This window comes from Mastomys coucha, unplaced genomic scaffold (genome assembly GCF_008632895.1).
Source record: "Mastomys coucha isolate ucsf_1 unplaced genomic scaffold, UCSF_Mcou_1 pScaffold21, whole genome shotgun sequence".
In the NCBI taxonomy this organism is placed as follows: Eukaryota; Metazoa; Chordata; class Mammalia; order Rodentia; family Muridae; genus Mastomys; species Mastomys coucha.
The window spans coordinates 71,000,682-71,019,115 of NW_022196904.1; the positions used below are offsets into that span (position 1 = coordinate 71,000,682).

Genomic DNA, 18,434 nt, shown 5'->3' on the forward strand with positions numbered 1-18,434 from the left:
CATGGTGGCTCACAACCATCGGTAATGAGATCTGACACCGTCTTCTGGTGTGTCTGAAGACAGCTATAGTGTACTTATATATAATAAATAAATCTTTAAAAAAAAATAAAAACAAGGGTTACAGGTATAATTTACTGGTAGAGCACATGCTTAGAAAGACCAAGTTGGGGTTGGGGAGGTAGTGGCATATACTTTTTAAATTCTAGCACTTGGGAGGCAGAGACAGGCAGAGTTCCAGGCTGGCCTGATCTACAGAATAAGTTCAAGAACAGGACAAAAAACCGTGTCTCCCAACAAACAAAGAACATGAAAGGCCCTGGGTATAATCACCAGCAATACACATGCACAAAATTTTTCGTCTGGGAATGGAATAAGAAGGGGGTGGTGTCACCCAGCCAAGAAATATGCCTTAATCCCAGTATTTGGGAAGCAGAGGCAGAAGGAGAGGCAGGTGGATCTCTGATTTCCAAACCAGCCTGGTCTATAGGAAGAAAGAAAGAAAGAAAGAAAGAAAGAAAGAAAGAAAGAAAGAAAGAAAGAAAGAAAGGGAAAGAAATGAAAAGAAAAGAAGAAAAGAAGAGAAAAGAACAAAAGAAAAAACATCTTTCCAGATGGGGGGATACATATGCTCAGTGACAGATCACTGCCTAGTGCTAGGGATGACTTTCAGCACATTTGAAAAACAAACGAATAAAGAAACTTTTTTTAAAAAAGAAAATACCATTATTTACCCTGATATGGTAAGTGTAGCACTCAAGAGGCAAAGGCAGGAGTCCAGTTCAGGCCAGCTTGGACTACGCACAGTGAGTTCCTGGCAGCAGGGGCTACGTATGGAGACTTTCCTTTACAATGGACAGAAAGTCATACTAGCCACTGATGCCTTGTTATGACATATATCTATAAATCTACCTCTCATGAGGCTGAGGCAGGACGACTGCATAGCAAGACTGCCTCAAAATAAATAAAGTAATAAAAATAAGGTCTTTCAAAACTAGGAGTGTGGCTCTGGTAGCCTGTGATGAATGCAGGGAATGGATCAATCCCCAGCACCAAAATAGGAGTCCATACAAAAGACAGTTAAGTGACAGCTACTCCTTAAAGCTGTTCTGACTGGAACGTCTCAATTTTGTATGTATGTCTAAGAAGAGAAGGACCTACTTTTCTATGTAATAATTATAAACAGTGCAAAACAAATGTCCTATTCCAAAAAACCAAAACCAAATCTTTAAATGAGACAATTCTTAATACCAAAATACGAGACAGTCAGAGAGAGAGAGACAGACAGACAGACAGACAGACAGACAGACAGAAATTCTGGTCAATTGCTATCAGAACATTCAGTTCAGAAGACAAAAAGGTGACAGTGTTCTCAGTTCCTTTTAGCACATGAGCTATAAGGCAAGAGAGCAAGACTGAAGGATAAAATCTGGAGATTTAAATTTCAAGATTTCTGTCCCACTGTCATCTGTCATCAAACATTCAGAGGACTGTCACCTTTCTGCCAAGGAAACTGGCACACAAGTGGTATAATAGAATCAACTCCGAGTTTAGAGTGACCCAAGTTAAAATGGGTGAAGCCCACTGAGGTCTAGTTGGGCTGAAAGGTGGCTACACAATGAAAGCAACAAAACGGCTCCTGTGGGACCTGCAATGGCTATCCCCAGGGCCCCTCCAGAAGCAGTTAAGTCTGCCGCTTTACAGTGCCCCAAACTCCCATTTACAAAGCGCCCTATAGTTTTTCACTTACTCCCCTGCCTCCTTGGGAGGAAGGGATCGCAAAGGGATCTTCCCTCTCGGTCCCCCGAAACTGGTGCAAAGAGGTGAATCGGGGCAAAGAGGCCTTGACTACAGTCTGCAAAGAAAGAAATGATCCATACAGGCAACCGACCCACGCAGGCCTCAATCCGGCCCAGAGGTCCAAGGGGCCCCGCAACGGCAAGGGACCAGGGTAACCCCGGCAAAGAGGGCGGCCAATCTCACCTGCCTCTTATTCATCCGCCGCACATCATCTAGAAAGTCTAGAGACAGCATGATGAGATGGAGAGCGCGACAACTAGCAACCAAGAGGGCGCGATAGAGTCACCGAGAGGAACCGCTGCCACACGGGCCGGGCTCACAGTGGACAGAACCCCCGACGCCTGCACTTCCGCTTCCGGGGCGGGAGCAGGCGAGGCCCCTCCCTTCCCTGCGGAGAATGAATGACTTGTGAGCCTCCTAGAACTGCCCAGGGCCTAGCCTCACCAAAGAAGGACCTAGCCTTCTCCGGCCGAGAACCCGCTGAAGGCCGCTTTCTGTGCTCAGCCCGCGCGGCTGCTCGCGAAGGCAGTGACCCTAGGTTAGAGAAGCACAGTGTGCGGAAGGCGGGCCCTCGGGCAGGCCCGGCCAATCGCAAGCCTAGTCTGCGCCAGCGCCAAGTCCGTGTCTTCCTGCGTGCTTCTGGGGCATGGGTGTGGCCCGGGACGTGTTGCCTAGCTGTTTGTTCTCAGGTAGAGCACTCTGCGGTTCGCTACCGGAAGCTGTGTCTTTTAAAGCATTGTATGCACACACACACACACACACACACACACACACACACACACACACACACACACACTGTGTCTTTTAAAGCATTGTATGCATACACACCACACACACACACACACACACACACTTGCCAATTGATCGAAAGATGCAGTACTGTCTTGAGCGCACTGGTGGTGCAGATGGCCAAGAAGACCCGCCTCAATTTTGACCCTTACCAACAGTAATTTGCTTTGTCTCCTGACACTTGAATGTGAGTCATTTATTTGGCCCGCAAATTTTCACAGGGGCGGGGATTAGAAGTGACATCATTGCCATAGGATTTCTTTTGGTGGGTGATAGATGTACAGCTCCGTGTATATACTAAAACCATTGAACTGCACGCCTTGGTGAACTGTATGGTATGTGAATTATATCACAATAAAGTAGGTGCGAAAACGGAAAAGGAACCGTTGATGTCCTGTTCGCTGTTAAATTCCCTGTGTGGCCGCACAGCCGGCAAGTATAAGGCACAAAATCAGCACTTGAATGTAAAGAGAGAGCAAGAGAGAAAGAATATCTTCAACTACTAGTAAGAAACCTCACATTTACTGAGATGGAAAAGGAACTGTTTGGAATCTCCAAGTTAGAAAGCTTTATGAAAGAAAATACATAGAAACCCATGGGGTGCCTCATAGGTACCCCAGCTTCCATAACAGTACCCGATATGTGTATCAGAATGACTTACTCAGCCGGGCGGTGGTGGCGCACGCCTTTAATCCCAGCACTTGGGAGGCAGAGGCAGGCAGGTTTCTGATTTCGAGGCCAGCCTGGTCTACAGAGTGAGTTCCAGGACAGTCAGGGCTACACAGAGAAACCCTGTCTTGAAAAACAAAACAAAACAAAAAAGTATCTTAAACAAGTGGGTAGGGCTGGAGAGATGGCCCAGTGATTAAGAGCACTGACTGCTCTTCCAAAGGTCTTGAGTTCAAATCCCAGCAACCACATGGTAGATCACAACTATCTGTAATGGGATCTGATACCCTCTTCTGGTGTGTCTGAAGGCAGCTACAGTGTACTTACATATAATAATAAATAAATCTTAAAAAAACAAAAACAAAAAACAAGTGTGTGATGGTGGGGAAGGCAGGTGGATCTCTGCAAGTTTGAGGCCAGCCTGGCCTAAATAGTGGATTCCAGGACAGCCAGAGATTCATAATAGAGAGATGCTACCTTTAAAAAAAAAAAAAAAAAAAAAGAGCTGGGCATAGTGGCATACGTTTGTAATGCTGGGAGGCAGAGACAGACAGATCCCTGGAGCTCACTGGCCAATCAGCCTAGCCTGCTGAACAAGTTCCAGGTCAGTGAGAGTGACTTAAATCTCATAAAAAGGGAACTGGAAACATGGCTCAATGTTTAAGAGCACTGGCTGTTCTTCCCGAGGACTCCAGTACAATTTCTAGCACCGTTTTTTGAGTAGCTCACCTGTAACTCCAGCTTCAAGGGATCTGGCACCCTCTTCTGGACCCTATGGGCACCTATACTCAGATGCACATACCCATGCCCACACACACACATAAACTTAATTTTAAAATAGCAAAAATTAACCTCTAAATTTTTTTTAATGAGTGAACAGCACCTGAGTCACAACACCAGAAGCTGTCCTCTGGCTTCCACAGGCATGCACACACACACACATGCACACACACATGCACACACACGTGCACACACATACTTCCATACATGCACACACACACACGCACACACGTGCACGCATGCACGAATGCACGCACACACGCACACACACACGCACACACGTGCACATACTTCCATACAAACCATTTAGGTTGTTGCTAGAACAGATGGGACACGCCTGTGATCTCAGCACTGGAAACTTCCACCTGGGTTTTTTGGGTTTTGGATTGTTTAGTGTTTAGTCCTGGCTAACTTGGGATGTTCTCTGTAGGCCACACTGGTCTCAAACTCACAAGAAGCCTCCAAGTTTAGTTTCCTGGGTGCTGGGATCACAATTGGCCAAATCACAATCTTTTTTTCAGACTATATTGGTGCTACAGTTTATATCAATAAATACCCAATAAAGAGAATGCAGTTGATGTAGGGTTGTTGTCAAGGCTCAAAACATGAATTAGATACCCAGGGTTCACATGGTAGAGGAAGAGAATTGTCTTCCCAAAATTGCCCTTTGACCTCCACATATTAACCATGCCACACATGCACTCACATACAATAAATACAGTAATTTTTAAAGAATGTAGCTAATGCGATGTGTTATTTCATGTACATTGAGTGCTAAACTTAACATTTATTGGTACACTTACTACCAACTCACAGAAATGGGTCAGGAGCTTAGACAAGTGTATAAAACATAAACTAGGATATTGAGTGTTGTTTTTAGTTTTTTTAAATTTGTTTTTTTGTTTTTGTTTTTGTTTTGGTATGGTTTTTTATTTTTTTTCTTTTTCCTTTTTTTTTTTTTTTTTTTTTTTTTTTTTTTTTTTTTTTTTTTGGTTTTTCGAGGCAGGGCTTCTCTGTATAGCCCTGGCTGTCCTGGAACTCACTCTGCAGACCAGGCTAGCCTCGAATTCAGTTGTTTTTGTTTTTGTTTTTGTTTTGAGACTGACCTCATTGATTTTCTCTGGCTAGCTTGGAACTCTCTAGACCAGGCTAGCCTTGAACTCATAGAGATTTGCCTGATTTTGTCTTGTAAGTACTAGGATTGAAGGTATGACTACCATGCCTTCAAGTACTAGGCTCTTTAAAAATCATATTGATTGTTTGATTGATTGATTGATTGATTGATTGATTGGGGAGGAGCTTGTACATGCCACAGTGCCTGTGTATGAGTCTGAAGACAACTTTAAGGAGTCAATTCTCTATTTCCACAACACACAATCCCAGGAATTGAACTCTGGTTGTCAGCCTTGGTGGCAAGTGCCTTAACCTGCTCAACTGTCTCTACAGTTCAAGGACTGAACTTTTAAACTCAGTAAGAAAGTTAGAGTAAATCATTGACCAAGAATCTAGCTTAAAGATGGCCGTTCGCTGATCCACAAGTCTGTTGTTTTCTGGTGAGCAGCTGAATAAAAACATGCTAACATGAAATACGGTAAACCTCTAGGAAGCAAATTTTATTAAACAGGTGATCTTGATGACATTTGATCAAACAGCAGCCTAAGATGGGTGTGGTGGGGCACAAACCTCCTTCCCACTGCTTAGAAAGCCAAAGCCAGAGGATCACTGGAACCCAGGGATTCCAGCTGAGCCTGGGTGAGAAGGGGGAGAATGGAAGAGGAGGAGAGTAAAGCCGATGAAACTTGAGTGTTTAAAAAGAGAAGAAGAAGAAGAAGAAGAAGAAGAAGAAGAAGAAGAAGAAGAAGAAGAAGAAGAAGAGGAGGAGGAGGAGGAGGAGGAGGAGGAAGAGGAGGAAGAGGAGGAAGAGGAGGAGGAAGAGGAAGAGGAGGAGGAGGAGGAAGAAGAAGAAGAGGAGGAAGAGGAGGAGGAAGAAGAGGAGGAGGAGGAGGAAGAAGAAGAAGGCCTTTGATATGGCTCATTAGGTAAAAATACTTGCAGCCTAACAAACTGACCTCTGACCTCAGTCCCTGTACAAGTGCTCCACAGCACCTACAGGAGTGCACATGCAGGTACATGTGCACACAAAATAAACTAATGTAAAAAAGCATGCTGGTAATTAGAACATTAGAACAGACTTCTTGTTGTTGTTGTTGTTGTTGTTGTTTTTCAAGACAGAATTTCTGTGTGTAGCTCTAGCTGTCCTGAAATTAGCTTGCTCTCTGTAGACCAGGCTGGCCTCGAACTCACAGAAATTCCCCTGCCTCTGTCTGCCAAGTGAGTGCTGGGATTCAAGGCATGTGCCACCACTGCCCAGCTAGAACAGACTTTTCTAAGGCAGGAAAGTGTACAAATAGTGTTTCTTAATGATCATTCCCAGGGTTCCTTCTGAACGACCAGAAAAGCTTTTTAGAAGCCATCCTTTAGATTTCACTTTTCAGAGCCAGACCAGTGACCAATCACATGTTCTTATCAAGAAGCTTGTAAGGCCAGTAGCAAAGTTAATGATGAACATGCTTAACAAGAAAACAAAATAGTCTTTCTGGCAAAATTCCTTTACCTACACAGAGACATGTCATAGAACAGAGGATCTCAACCTGTGGGTTGTGATCCTTCACATTATGATTCATAACAGTAGCAAAATTACAGTTATAAAGTAGCAATGAAAATAATCTTATTCTTAGGAGTCACCACAACATGAGGAACTGAATGATAGGGTCACAGCCTTAGGGAGGTTGAGAACCACTGATAAAGACTGCCATAGCAGTTTCTTGAATTGCTATAGAAAGTTACCCACTGTGCTAGACTGAAAATTAGCCAGCATGCTAGACCCTTTTTCTTCATTTACATTTACCTGCTAAATTAAATATCTGTGTCTGCACAAATTGTCCTAAAAACTGAGCAACCCAAGGGGCTGGAGAGACAGTACTGACTGATCCTGCAGAGGACCTGTGTTTGCAACTTTGCACACACCCGGAAGCTCACAACTACCTGTAACTCCAGTTCCAGGGGATCTGTTGCCCTCTGGCCTCTGAGAACACCTGCACAAATGTGGTGAACATTAGCTCACGTAGGCACACACATAAACATAAACAAAATAATAAATGTTTTTAAAACCAACAGCTTAAAATAAAAAAAAATATTTTGGGGGGGATCTCAGATACTTGGAGTCAGTGTACTTGGCCAGTTCCTGGCTGAAGGCCGTTGATGAGTGATCCATTTCCAAGCTCTACTCAGATGACTGTGTCTAGTTTTCTGTTCTTGCTTTGTTGTTGGACTGAATAATCATTTCCTGATTGACTGTTTAACAAATCAGGCTCCCAGAGTTTCTCACCATGGGAATCTCTCCATAGGAGAGTTTGCAATAATATGAAGACAGATTTAAACTTTTGGTTTGCTTTGGCGTAGCTGAGGGTCTCACAGCTCGGGCCCACTTGACACTTCCCATTCCATGGAGTACACACTGATCTCAAATCCATGATCCTCCTGCTGCTGCCTTCCCGGTGCTGGGCTTACCGCTGTATACCTGGCCATGCCAAGCTTCTTTATTTCATTTGACAACAATCAGTGGTGTAGTGGGTAGAGTTTAGCTACAGTCCTAGTACTCAGGAGGCCCACGGAGGAAGAGGGAGTTGAAGGCCAGCTTAGGCTGTGAGATTCCTGTCTCTAAAGAGTTAAATAATCTGTATAGCAGGTGCTATTCACAGCAAAGCTGTTGGAAAGCTAATGGTCTATTACCCAACTGTATGACCTCCAAATGGATGATATTTAACCAACCAACAGTGATGCTCCACTTTTACTGATCGATTATCTAATACCTGAGTTGACTTTTTATTTTATGGGATAAGGTTTTTGCTTGTAGGGATTCCTCTCCCTCCTCTCCTCCTCTCCACCCCTCCTCCTCTCCTCCTCTCCCTCCTCTCCCTTCCCTCCCTCCTCCTCCTCCTCTCCCTCCTCCTCCTCTCCCTCCTCTCCCTCCTCTCCCTCCTCCTCCTCTCCTCCTCTCCCTCCTCTCCCTCCTCTCCCTCCTCTCCCTCCTCTCCCTCCTCCTCCTCTTCTTCCTTTTTTCTTCTTCTTTTTCTTCTCCTTCTCCTCTTTTCCTCCTTCTCCTCCTCCCCCCTTTCTTCTTCTTAGTTCTTTTAAAACATGTGATCTCTTGTAACCTCCTGCTTCAGATGGGAGGACCATGATTAGGACTCCTGTTACTTTTTAATTTGGAGGGATTTGGGATCTGTTAGGAGTCATTCCCTTTTTGAATCTGCATCGAACTAGCTTTTTGTGGAGAGATGTGAAAGAAATAAGGATGTTACTATAAGTGCCAGCGCTTATGAATTGGATCAAGATTACCTGATATGGCTGGTGATAAATGATTCTTGAGCAGGCACAGGTTGGAGGGGTCATAACAAGACTGAGGCTGTGGCATGTTTATTGCAAGCAATCAGACTTTTTGAGTTTTTTGTTTCTTTGTTTGTTTTTGTTTTTGTTTTGTTTGTTTGTTTGGTTAGTTTTTCGAGACAGGGTTTCTCTGTCTACTCCTGGCTGTCCTGGAACTCACTCTGTAGACCAGGCTGGCCTCGAACTCAGATATCTGCCTGCCTCTGCCTCCCAAGTGCTGGGATTAAAGGTGTGAACCACCACCTCCCGGCCTTTTTATACCTTTTTATATAAGGGCTTTTCATATATAGCAACAGAATATAATGGCAGTCGCCAGGATCAGTACAATGGTAGCTAACAGAATACCATGATGTTTGCAAGCTATCCAAAGTATACAAGATAAATGTCTAAGACCAAGTGTCAATCTTCTATATGCCTCGTTGACTTCTAAGAAACACAGAGAAAACACAGAGCAGCCTGAATGCTTCACTGCCTGAGGGAGTGCCCCTCTTTCTCAGGAACTGAAAGGCACACAATACCCCAGGATCCATGGACTCTAATCTGAAAACCCTGTCTCTCAAGGCAGCTAGAGCAGGCCAACTCCATGGTCCCCTGCATGTTACTGCATGGTTTGGGTCTTTGTCTTCATTGATTCAGTTCAGAGGAGGGTCTCAAGGTCCAGGTTGACCTTGAACTCCTGTGCTCAAACAATCCTACCTCAGCCTCTCTAGTAGCTGGAGAATACAGACATGTGGGGCCACTCCCAGGATATGATTAGGTTCTCATGGTTGGAAGTTTCATCTCCATAGTTGTTCTGATTTAACTAGGACTGGTGAGTCTCCTGAGATATGGAACTTGGAATGCAAAAACTGGGAGCATTCTGAGCAAATCAGGATGTGACAGGGACAAAAACTCACTCTGTAGACCAGACTGGCCTCGAACTCAGAAATCCGCCTGCCTTTGCCTCCCAAGTCCTGGGATTAAAGGTGTGCACCACCACTGCCTGACTGCCATTTTCTAGTGTATAAAGTGGAGATAAAAACAAACTTATTGAGCAGGACGGTGGTGGCACAGGCCTTTAGTCATAGCACTCAGGAGGCAGAGGAAAGGCATATCTCTAAGAGGGAGACCAGCCTGGTCTACAGAGGGAGTTCCAGGATAACCAGGACTACACAGAAAAACCCTGGCTAGAAAAACAAAACAAAACAAAACAAACAACAAAAGAACTACTAGTAGGACTTAGTGGTTCAGCCCCATTATTCCAACACTTGGGAAAATCTAGTCTCAAGGTCAGCATACAGCAAATTCCAGTCCAGGGAAGACTATAGAGACCTGGTCTCTGAGAAGAACTAAACAATGCAAAATCCCTGCCTCTATTAAAATAATGATGTGCTTGAGTGTGTGAGCAGTTCAACCATAGAGAGCACGCTTGGTGTGCTAGAAGCCCCAGATTCTACCCCAGAATAAATACATAATAAATGAGTAGGTAATAAATAAATGTGGGACTAGAAAGATGGCTGACACGTCTGCTGTATTAGCATCATGAGAGCTGGAGTTCAGATCCCAGCACCGACATCAGACAGCTCACAAAGCTCCAAAGAACCAGCCCTCTCTTCTGGGTTATGTGTGTACCAGGGTGTGCATGCACCTACATAAAAACAAAATACATCTTTAAAAAATACCAACATACATATATGTACATAACTATAATATTACCAGTGTCTCCTTGGCCTCCCCAATGAAGGACTAAGTTGCTTTACAGTTCAGAGAAAGAAGCAGTTGTGGCATTTCACAGCATGCCACGACTCCTAATGTCTCCTAAAAGGATCTCTTGGGTTTTCTGGGGAGAGTTAACCTCCTTAAGGTCAAGCCAGGGGTCTCCAGAGACAGAACCCTCTTGGAGGGATGATGAAACCAGAGATGATATAAAAGCAACTTTGTATAGCATATGGTGTCAGCAAGATAGCTCATTCCCTCAAATCAAAGACACTGTCTATGCAGAGGGATTACCAGAGTCACTGAGATCTTCCTGGAAGATTTTTGAAGAGCTTTCTTTAAAAAAGTCCCAGACAGCTGCAAAGACAGCTGGGATAAGGAAGCAACTGGCTTCTGGATCGGCATGTGTATGTATCTGGTAATGGAAGGGTCAGGGTCACACTAGTCTCCTGCTGGGCCATACTGCTTGTTGAAGAAAGAAAGCCACCTGAGTTCTCAGTGTGAGTGAGGAAGGCCTATAGGTGGAATGGAGGCCAAGGGTACAGAACACCTCACCCACCCTCTCTGCTCCATTTAACTGGGGCCTATACCTCCTTTTGACCCCTTAGATCTAGCAGCAGAGGGCTGGCTCCTGATGTTCCTCTAGTTAGTGTTAGGCATCTTACAGGAATCGATTGCTTTTTTGAGTCACTACTAGAAATATGACTAGGAAGTCTGGTTATGAATTTTTTTTTAATGTTTTACTTAAACACATTTTTTTGTTTTTGTTTTTGTTTTTGTTTCTGTTTTGGTTTTTCGAGACAAGAGTTTCTCTGAGGGAGACCTGGTTGTTTTGGAACTCACTGTGCAGACCAGGATGGTCTTGAAATCTACCTGCCTCTGCCTTCCGAGGGCTGAGATTAAAGGCACACCACCACTGCCCAGCTAATTTTTCTTTCTTTCTTTCTTTCTTTCTTTCTTTCTTTCTTTCTTTCTTTCTTTCTTTCTTTCTTCCTTTCTTTCTCTCTTTCTATCTTTCTTTCTTTCTCTTTCCTTCTTTCTTTCATTTTATGTATGTAAGTACACCGTAGCTGTCTTCAGACACAGCAGAAGAGGGCATCAGATTCCATTACAGATAGTTGTGAGCCACCACATGGTTGCTGGGATTTGAACTCAGGACCATTGGAAGAGCAGTCAGTGTTCTTACCCACTGAGCAACCTCACCAGCCCAGTCCTGGGTTCTATAAGAAAGCAAGCTTGCTGGTGAGATGGCTCAGCAAGTAAGAACACTGAGTGCTCTTCTGAACACATGGTGGCTTACCACAACCCATAATGAAATCTGACACTCTTTTCTGTGTATTCATTTATGTGGGGCATGGTGGTGGTACACACCTTTAGTCCCAGCACTTGGGAGGCAGAGGTAGGTGGATTTCTGAGTTCGAAGCCAGCCTGGTCTACAGGACAGCCAGGGCTACATAGAGAGAAACCCTGTCTCAAAAAAAAAAAAAAAAGAAAGGAAGAAAGAAAGAAAGAAAGAAAGAAAGGAAGGAAGGAAGGAAGGAAGGAAGGAAGGAAGGAAGAAAGAGAGCAAGCTTAACAAGCCAGGGGAAGCAAACCAATAAGCAACACCGCTCCATAGCCTCCAGCTCCTGCCTCCAAGTTCCTGCTCTGTGTGAGTTCCTGTCCTGACTTCCTTTGGTGATGAACAATAGTGTGGAAGTGTAAGCTGGATAAACCCTTTCCTCCCCAACTTGCATTTGGTCATGATGTTTTGTGCAGGAATACAAACTCTGACTAAGACAGGGACTCTAGGCTCTGTGTCCTGAAGTGGTTTTTTTTGTCCTTCTGGATTTTTTTGAAAAGTCAGTTATGTCAAATGATGTTTTGTTGGGGGACACAGATGAAAGGATGTTTTGCTAAAGCAGACACGTGAAAGAATTTTTCCTGAAGCATACATAAGTGGAAGGATATTTTGCTAAAGTAAACATATGAAAGGATGCATGATATTTAGAAGGCATATAAATGTAACACAACAGACAGTGACGATGCTGGGTGGTATATCTTACTGGTTATTGTTTGTCATGACTTCACAGAGAAAAACATACCAAAAAACTTGTGGTGGTGTTCTGGTGGCTTCTTGCTGCTTCCTCAGACTTGGGCCAATTCACAGAGTGAGTGGAAGTTTCTGGACATGTCAGCTGGTAAACTCATGTCTAAGACACTCATGCCATGTTTGGCTAGGCAAGACTCATAGGAGGACATATGATGTTTGGAGGGAATATAAATAGAACTTAATGGAGAGTGACAAGGTGCTTATATGGCTAGCTTTACAATGCTTGTCTTAGTCTTCGCTGATCTTCACTTCATTGAGAGAGCCACGGCAGAGAACTTCTGGTGTCCCTACTGGCCTTGGTCACTCCTGCTGACTCATGCCGACTTGGCAGAGGCCTGACTGTTTCTGCTGGATCTTGCTACCACTGCTGACTCGTGTTTGCTATCCTGACACTACTAAACTGGACTGCTGGTATCCTAATAAATGGACATCAGAATCACCCCCAAGGAACTACTTCTAAACACCATACAGCAGAGCCTCTCAGCTTCTTCTGGATCAACCTGTGGTGGCTGATTCATAAATGATGTTTGCAAGTGGCTCAAGCTGCTGCTGCTGATTCATGTGAACTGAACTGCAGATGTCCTGACAACACAGATTAATCTTGCTTCAAAGAACTATTTCCAAACAGGTCCACATCCTCCTTTGCTCTATATTAACTTTTCCTTTCCACTACCTCTGGTGTGTGATGGGCTAGAAGGGAGGTTAAAGCATTTAAGAACCCTTATTAAAAGTAGGTTAAAAAAAATATAAGCCTACAGTGTCCAGAGTGCATGGTATCTTCAGAAATAGGGACTTAATGTTCTGTCTCTGGGCTTTACCTCTCTACCAAACACACACCAAAATCTCATTAAAAAAATACCATCTGAGAACTTCGATGATTCAACAAACTTTGTGGGATTTTTTACAGAATGCTTATAAATGTGAGAATTCTCCTTGTGCTTCTCTGAAAAAGGGTCTCACTTTGTAGACTAGACTGGCTTAGAATTCTCTACATAGAGAAGGCTTGGTGATTCTTGGTGATTATTCTGCCTCCATTTCCCAAGTGCTAGGATTATAGACATGTGTCCCCATGCTTGACCTTGTTTGAGATTGCTTAACTCCCCACTAAGCTATCCTTTCTTCTCTTTGGACTTTTAAATTTTTATTTTGTTTTGTGTGTATGAATGTTTTGCCTGAGGAGTATATATATGTAACTATGTGAGTGTCTGTTGAATCCACTGAAATTGTTTGTTTGTTTTGTTTTAAAAATAGAGTCTCAATTTCTGAGTTCGAGGGCAGCCTGGTCTACACAGTGAGTTCCAGGACAGCCAGGGCTATACAGAGAAACCCTGTCTTGAAACAAACAAACAAACAAACAAAAAAATAGAGTCTCATGTGGCCCAGGCTGATTACAAATTCTCTATAAAGATGAGGCTGCCCTTAATCTCCTGACCCTCCTGCATCCTAAGTGCTGGATCTCTGCCATTGGCCACTGTGTTTGGCTTTCTTTGGGTTTTAATTAACTGTCTTGTTTTTCTACCTAAGACAGCATGTCACTCTTTGGCCTTGGCTGCCCTTGAACTCACAGAGATCTGACTCCTGAGTACTGCTATTAAAGGTGAGCCCCACCAACTCTGACAAGTGTAAGATCCTTAAGACTTACTCAAATATTTTATTGTTTCTTAGAATTACCCAACTCCTCACAGATGCCCCCCACTAGACACATAACACCCCCAGACAAAGTTTCCCTATGTAGCTCTGACTGTCTTAGAACTCACTCTGTGGGCCACACTTGCCTAGAACTCACAGAGAAATGCTTGCTTCTGCCTCTGGAGTGCTGGGATGGAAGACCTGCATCATCATCACCTGACAGGATTACCAAACTCTACATGGCTACCAAAATAGACACTTGAATTCAAAATAACAGCTTTCAGTTTCAGTTGTGAATGAACTGACCCTTAGAGAAGAGCATAGAAGCTTGGTGATTTCTTAGACATCAGCCTAATAGAACTGTGCAGTGGAATGGGTGCATTACAGAATATACACTACTCCTCTGCCTTCCCTGTCCTAGCACCAAGGATTCATATTAGGGTTGTGGGCTTGGTAGGCAAATCCTCTTCCCCTGAGCTACACTTCTCTATTTTTCTATTATTTTTATAAAGATTTATTTGTTATTATATGTAAGTACCTGTAGCTGTCTTCAGACACCCCAGAAGAGGGCGTCAGATCTCATTACAGATGGTTGTGAGCCACCATGTGGTTGCCGAGATTTAAACTCAGGACCTCTGGAAGAGCAGTCAGTGCTCTTAACCACTGAGCCATCTATCCAGCCCTATTTTTCTAATATTTTAAGATGGAGGTCTCCCTAAATTGCCTAGGCTATCTCAAACTTAGATCCTTCTCAGCTTCCTGAGCAGCTGAGATCAGAGGGATGTGCCACCATGCTTGCTTATTAATCCTTGATTTGTTTTGTTGTTGTTATCTTTGTTGTCGTCGTCATTGTCGTTGTTGTCCTTCTTCTCCTCCAGTGATATTTGAAATAGGGTCTCACTGTATAGTTCTGGCTGCCCTAGAGCTCCCTTTGCAGATACAGGCTAGCCTCAAACTCATAGAGATGCTCTTGTGGTTCTGCCTCCTGAGTGCTGAGATTAAAAGCATTCACCCAGCCGGGCAGCGGTGGCGCATGCCTTTAATCCCAGCACTTGGGAGGCAGAGGCAGGCGGATTTCTGAGTTCCAGGCCAGCCTGGTCTACAGAGTGAGTTCCAGGACAGCCAGGGCTACACAGACTAAACCCTGTCTCCAAAAACCCCAAAAAAAAAAAAAACCAAACCAAACCAAACCAAACCAAAAAAACCAACCCTGATGGGAAAGCAATGTAGGAGAGGAAAGACTTCATTTGTCTTCCAGTTCCAGGTTACTGCTCATCATTAAGAAGGCAGGACAAGGGGCTAGAGAGATGGCTCAGTGGTTAAGAGCACAGACTACTTTTCCAGAGGTCCTGAGTTCAATTCCCGGCAACCACATGGTGGCTCACAACCATCTGTGATGGGATCCAATGCCCTCTTCTGGTGTGTCTGAAGACAGTGACAGTGTAAATAAATAAATAAGAAGGCAAGGGAAGAACTTGAGCAGCTAATCACACTACACCCACAGACAAGAACAGAGAGAATTAAAGGTACCCATGCTACCTGCTTGCTCACTCTCTGTTGCAGGGAATATTAAAAAACAAGATCCTGCACATTCCCAAGCTTGTGCCTCCTGTTATCTGGCCCCATGGCCTGGCCTGCCACGCGCTGGTGGGCAATGGCCGACCTGCTTTTATCTCATGGAGGTTCTGACTCAGAACTCCACAATCTCTCCACCCAGCTTGCTAAGTTCTCTCTGACAGGGCCATGTCAGCCCTGTGCTTCAAATCCTCCACAGCCTTTGTGGTGCACATCAGGCAAACTCATACTTTGCCGCCATACCTTTTTCTCTCTTGAACCCAGACAAGCTGCCCTGTAAAAGAAAACACAAGACAAACGTAGTTCAGAAACAATGGTAACTCAATCTCTAGGCACAATAAACTAAAACCTAATCTCGTAAGCCTGTTGATGGCGGTGAATCCTTGGGGATCCACCAAGATACCGGGAAACTCTAGCAGCTACATCTCACCCTTATGTTGTCCCCATCCCCCAAAAAAGGAACCCTCTCCTGCCTCCTCTCTTCCTCTGTCTAACCCGAAAGTCCTGGCTACTTGCCCAGTGATTGGCTTCTTTATTTATTAGGGGATTGGTTCATGAGAAGCCACCTGAGTACACAACTCATTCCTCATTCCAGACAACCCCTCCCCGGAGAGCTGAATTAACATAAAAATACTAGTTTCACAGAGCCACTCACAGCAACTCTCAGTCAGCCCCCTCATCTCTTCTGCAGCCCAGGATGCACTGCTCAGGGAATGGTGCCACCCACAGTGGTCTGGGCCCATTAACCATCAAGACCATCCTCCACAGACTCTCCCACACACCTATTTGATCTAGGCAAATTCCTCAGTTGGGACTCCCTTTTTAGGTGATTCTAAGTGGTAGCAAATTGACAGTTACAGTTAACCATTACACATGGGTTAGCTGGCACAGTGTGGCTAGTGAAAAAGTCATTAATAACAAACACAGTGGAAGTATTATCATAGGAATAATCTTGTATATTGCGGGAGAAGCTGCACACAGGGAAGTCTAAAAGAAGTTAGAGTCAGAATTGTCATTTCTGGGCTCAGTGGCCACACCTGTAATCTCATCATTCTGCAGCAAGGAGACACCATGTTCAAGGATAGGGTGGGCTTCAAAATCAGAACCTGTCTTAGGAGAACTGTCACCAACTAGTTCTTCTGAACTGCTGGTGTGTACAGGTGGGTAAGTCCACACTTCTAGGAAAACCCGAGTATGTATGTAGCTGCTGGAGTAGGGCCTAAAAGGAGAGCAGGACAAGCTTTTCTAATCTGTGTTAGCCAGAAGAGGTGGACATGGGGCTGCAGAAAGCAAGGACAACCTGGATTCTGGAAGTGCCTCACATGTACTTATTCCCTGTAACCACTGTGACCTTCAGACAAGATCACAGCTTCCCTTCCACCTCCCAGAGGTTGGCAGAGTGCCCTTTTGGGGCGGATTTAACTCAGAACCCTACAGCAAAGGGGACTTGGGAAGCTGTGTTGATTTACCCAAATTAATGGAGTACAAACCTGTTGTAGCCTGACCTTTGTCATCTCGGAGCTAGCCACACCTATTTTGCTCTTAACTCTCACATGAAAATGAAAGCAGTTAAGTTTCTAATAGAATGTAACCTTTGTTTCTGTAACTGATTACATGGTCATAGCTGCTTTCTTCTGCTGTTCTGAAGGACAAGAAAGTTTCTTTCCTGAAAGGGTGTCTTAGTTAGGGATTTACTGCTGTGAACAGACACCATGACCAAGACAAATCTTATAAAGGACATCATTTATTTGGGGCTGGTTTACAGGTTAAGAGATTCAGTCCATTATCATCAAGGTGGGAGCAGGGCAGTGTTCAGGTAGGCATGGTGCAGGAGGTACTGAGAGTTCCACCTCTTGTTTGGAAGGCAGCTAGGAGAAGACTGGATTCTAGGCAGCTGAGATGAGGGTCTTAAAGCTCACACCCAAAGTGACACACTTCCTCCAACAAGATCACACCTACTCCAACAAGGCCACACCATCAAATAGTGGCTACTCCCTGGGCCAAGCATGTTCAAACCACCACATAGGGTGACTCAGACCTTTGCTACTGAAGGGTTAGATTAGTGTCATAGGTCTCTGAATTGGATTAATTCTGCTTATATGGGAACCTAAGAGTTCTCGGGATCTGCTTTTTCCAGTTATACTTCTCTACTTTACTGTGGAATAGACTTTCAATTTTCCCCTGATGATCAAAACCATCCACCAGTCAGTAGCCCCTTGTTCCTTGGATGTTGATTCAGTACCATGAGGATCCCACAGTATAGAGGATCCCACAGTATACAGATTCCTTAGCTTCTAGTTGAGTAGAACTGGTGTGTTGTCTAAGACGATTCTGCCTATCCCTTTAGGGAATTAAAGAATTTAAATCAGCATTAGGGTTAGCTGGCAGAGAATATTCAAAATTTTGAGGATGGAAAGCATTGTAATGCCATATCATAAGTATTTCTTTAAAAATGTTAATTACATTTCTCTTTCTCTGTTTCTCTGTCTCTCTCTCTCTCTGTCTCTCTGTCTCTCTGTCTCTCTCTCTCTCTCTCTCTGTGTGTGTGTGTGTTGCATCATGGTGCACATATGAAGATAATTTCTCTTTACACTGTGAGTCCCCAGGATTGAACTCAGGTCCTTGGGTTTGGCAGCATGGCAGTGAGTTGAGACGCCTCACTGGGCACTGGTCTACCGGATTCTCACCACAAAATGTGTGGGTTACTGATTCAGTACATGTAACTCCCTGGAGGATATTAAACCTTACTCCAGCTTCACTAGGTGCCAGAGAGCTGGTGCCCCTCCTCCCAAGTGCTGAAAACCATGATGACTTCTTAACAACATCTCTGTGGGTTACTTCTGTAGGTATGGCCTACATGTTTCTGTGTTGTGTTTTTATTTTCATTCAGATTTAAATACTTCCTGATTAAATGGTTGGATGGTTAAAGTGCACACTAGGCAAACAACAGGGCCAGATC

At 44.2% G+C, this 18,434-nt stretch overlaps 1 protein-coding gene across 2 annotated transcripts in view; it reads right to left on the reverse strand.

The window, feature by feature from the left end:
• Sec11a (SEC11 homolog A, signal peptidase complex subunit) overlaps nucleotides 1-2,325 on the reverse strand; it is a 29,127-nt gene extending 26,802 nt beyond the window's left edge. The window contains exon 1 of one of the 2 annotated variants that reach the window (XM_031387160.1): nucleotides 1,981-2,325. In XM_031387160.1, coding sequence (XP_031243020.1) covers nucleotides 1,981-2,031 — 51 coding nt within the window. In that variant the 5' untranslated portion in view covers nucleotides 2,032-2,325. The remainder of the gene's footprint in view (nucleotides 1-1,980) is intronic. The other variant, XM_031387159.1, reaches the window with a different exon arrangement.
• Nucleotides 2,326-18,434: the final 16,109 nt, after the last annotated feature.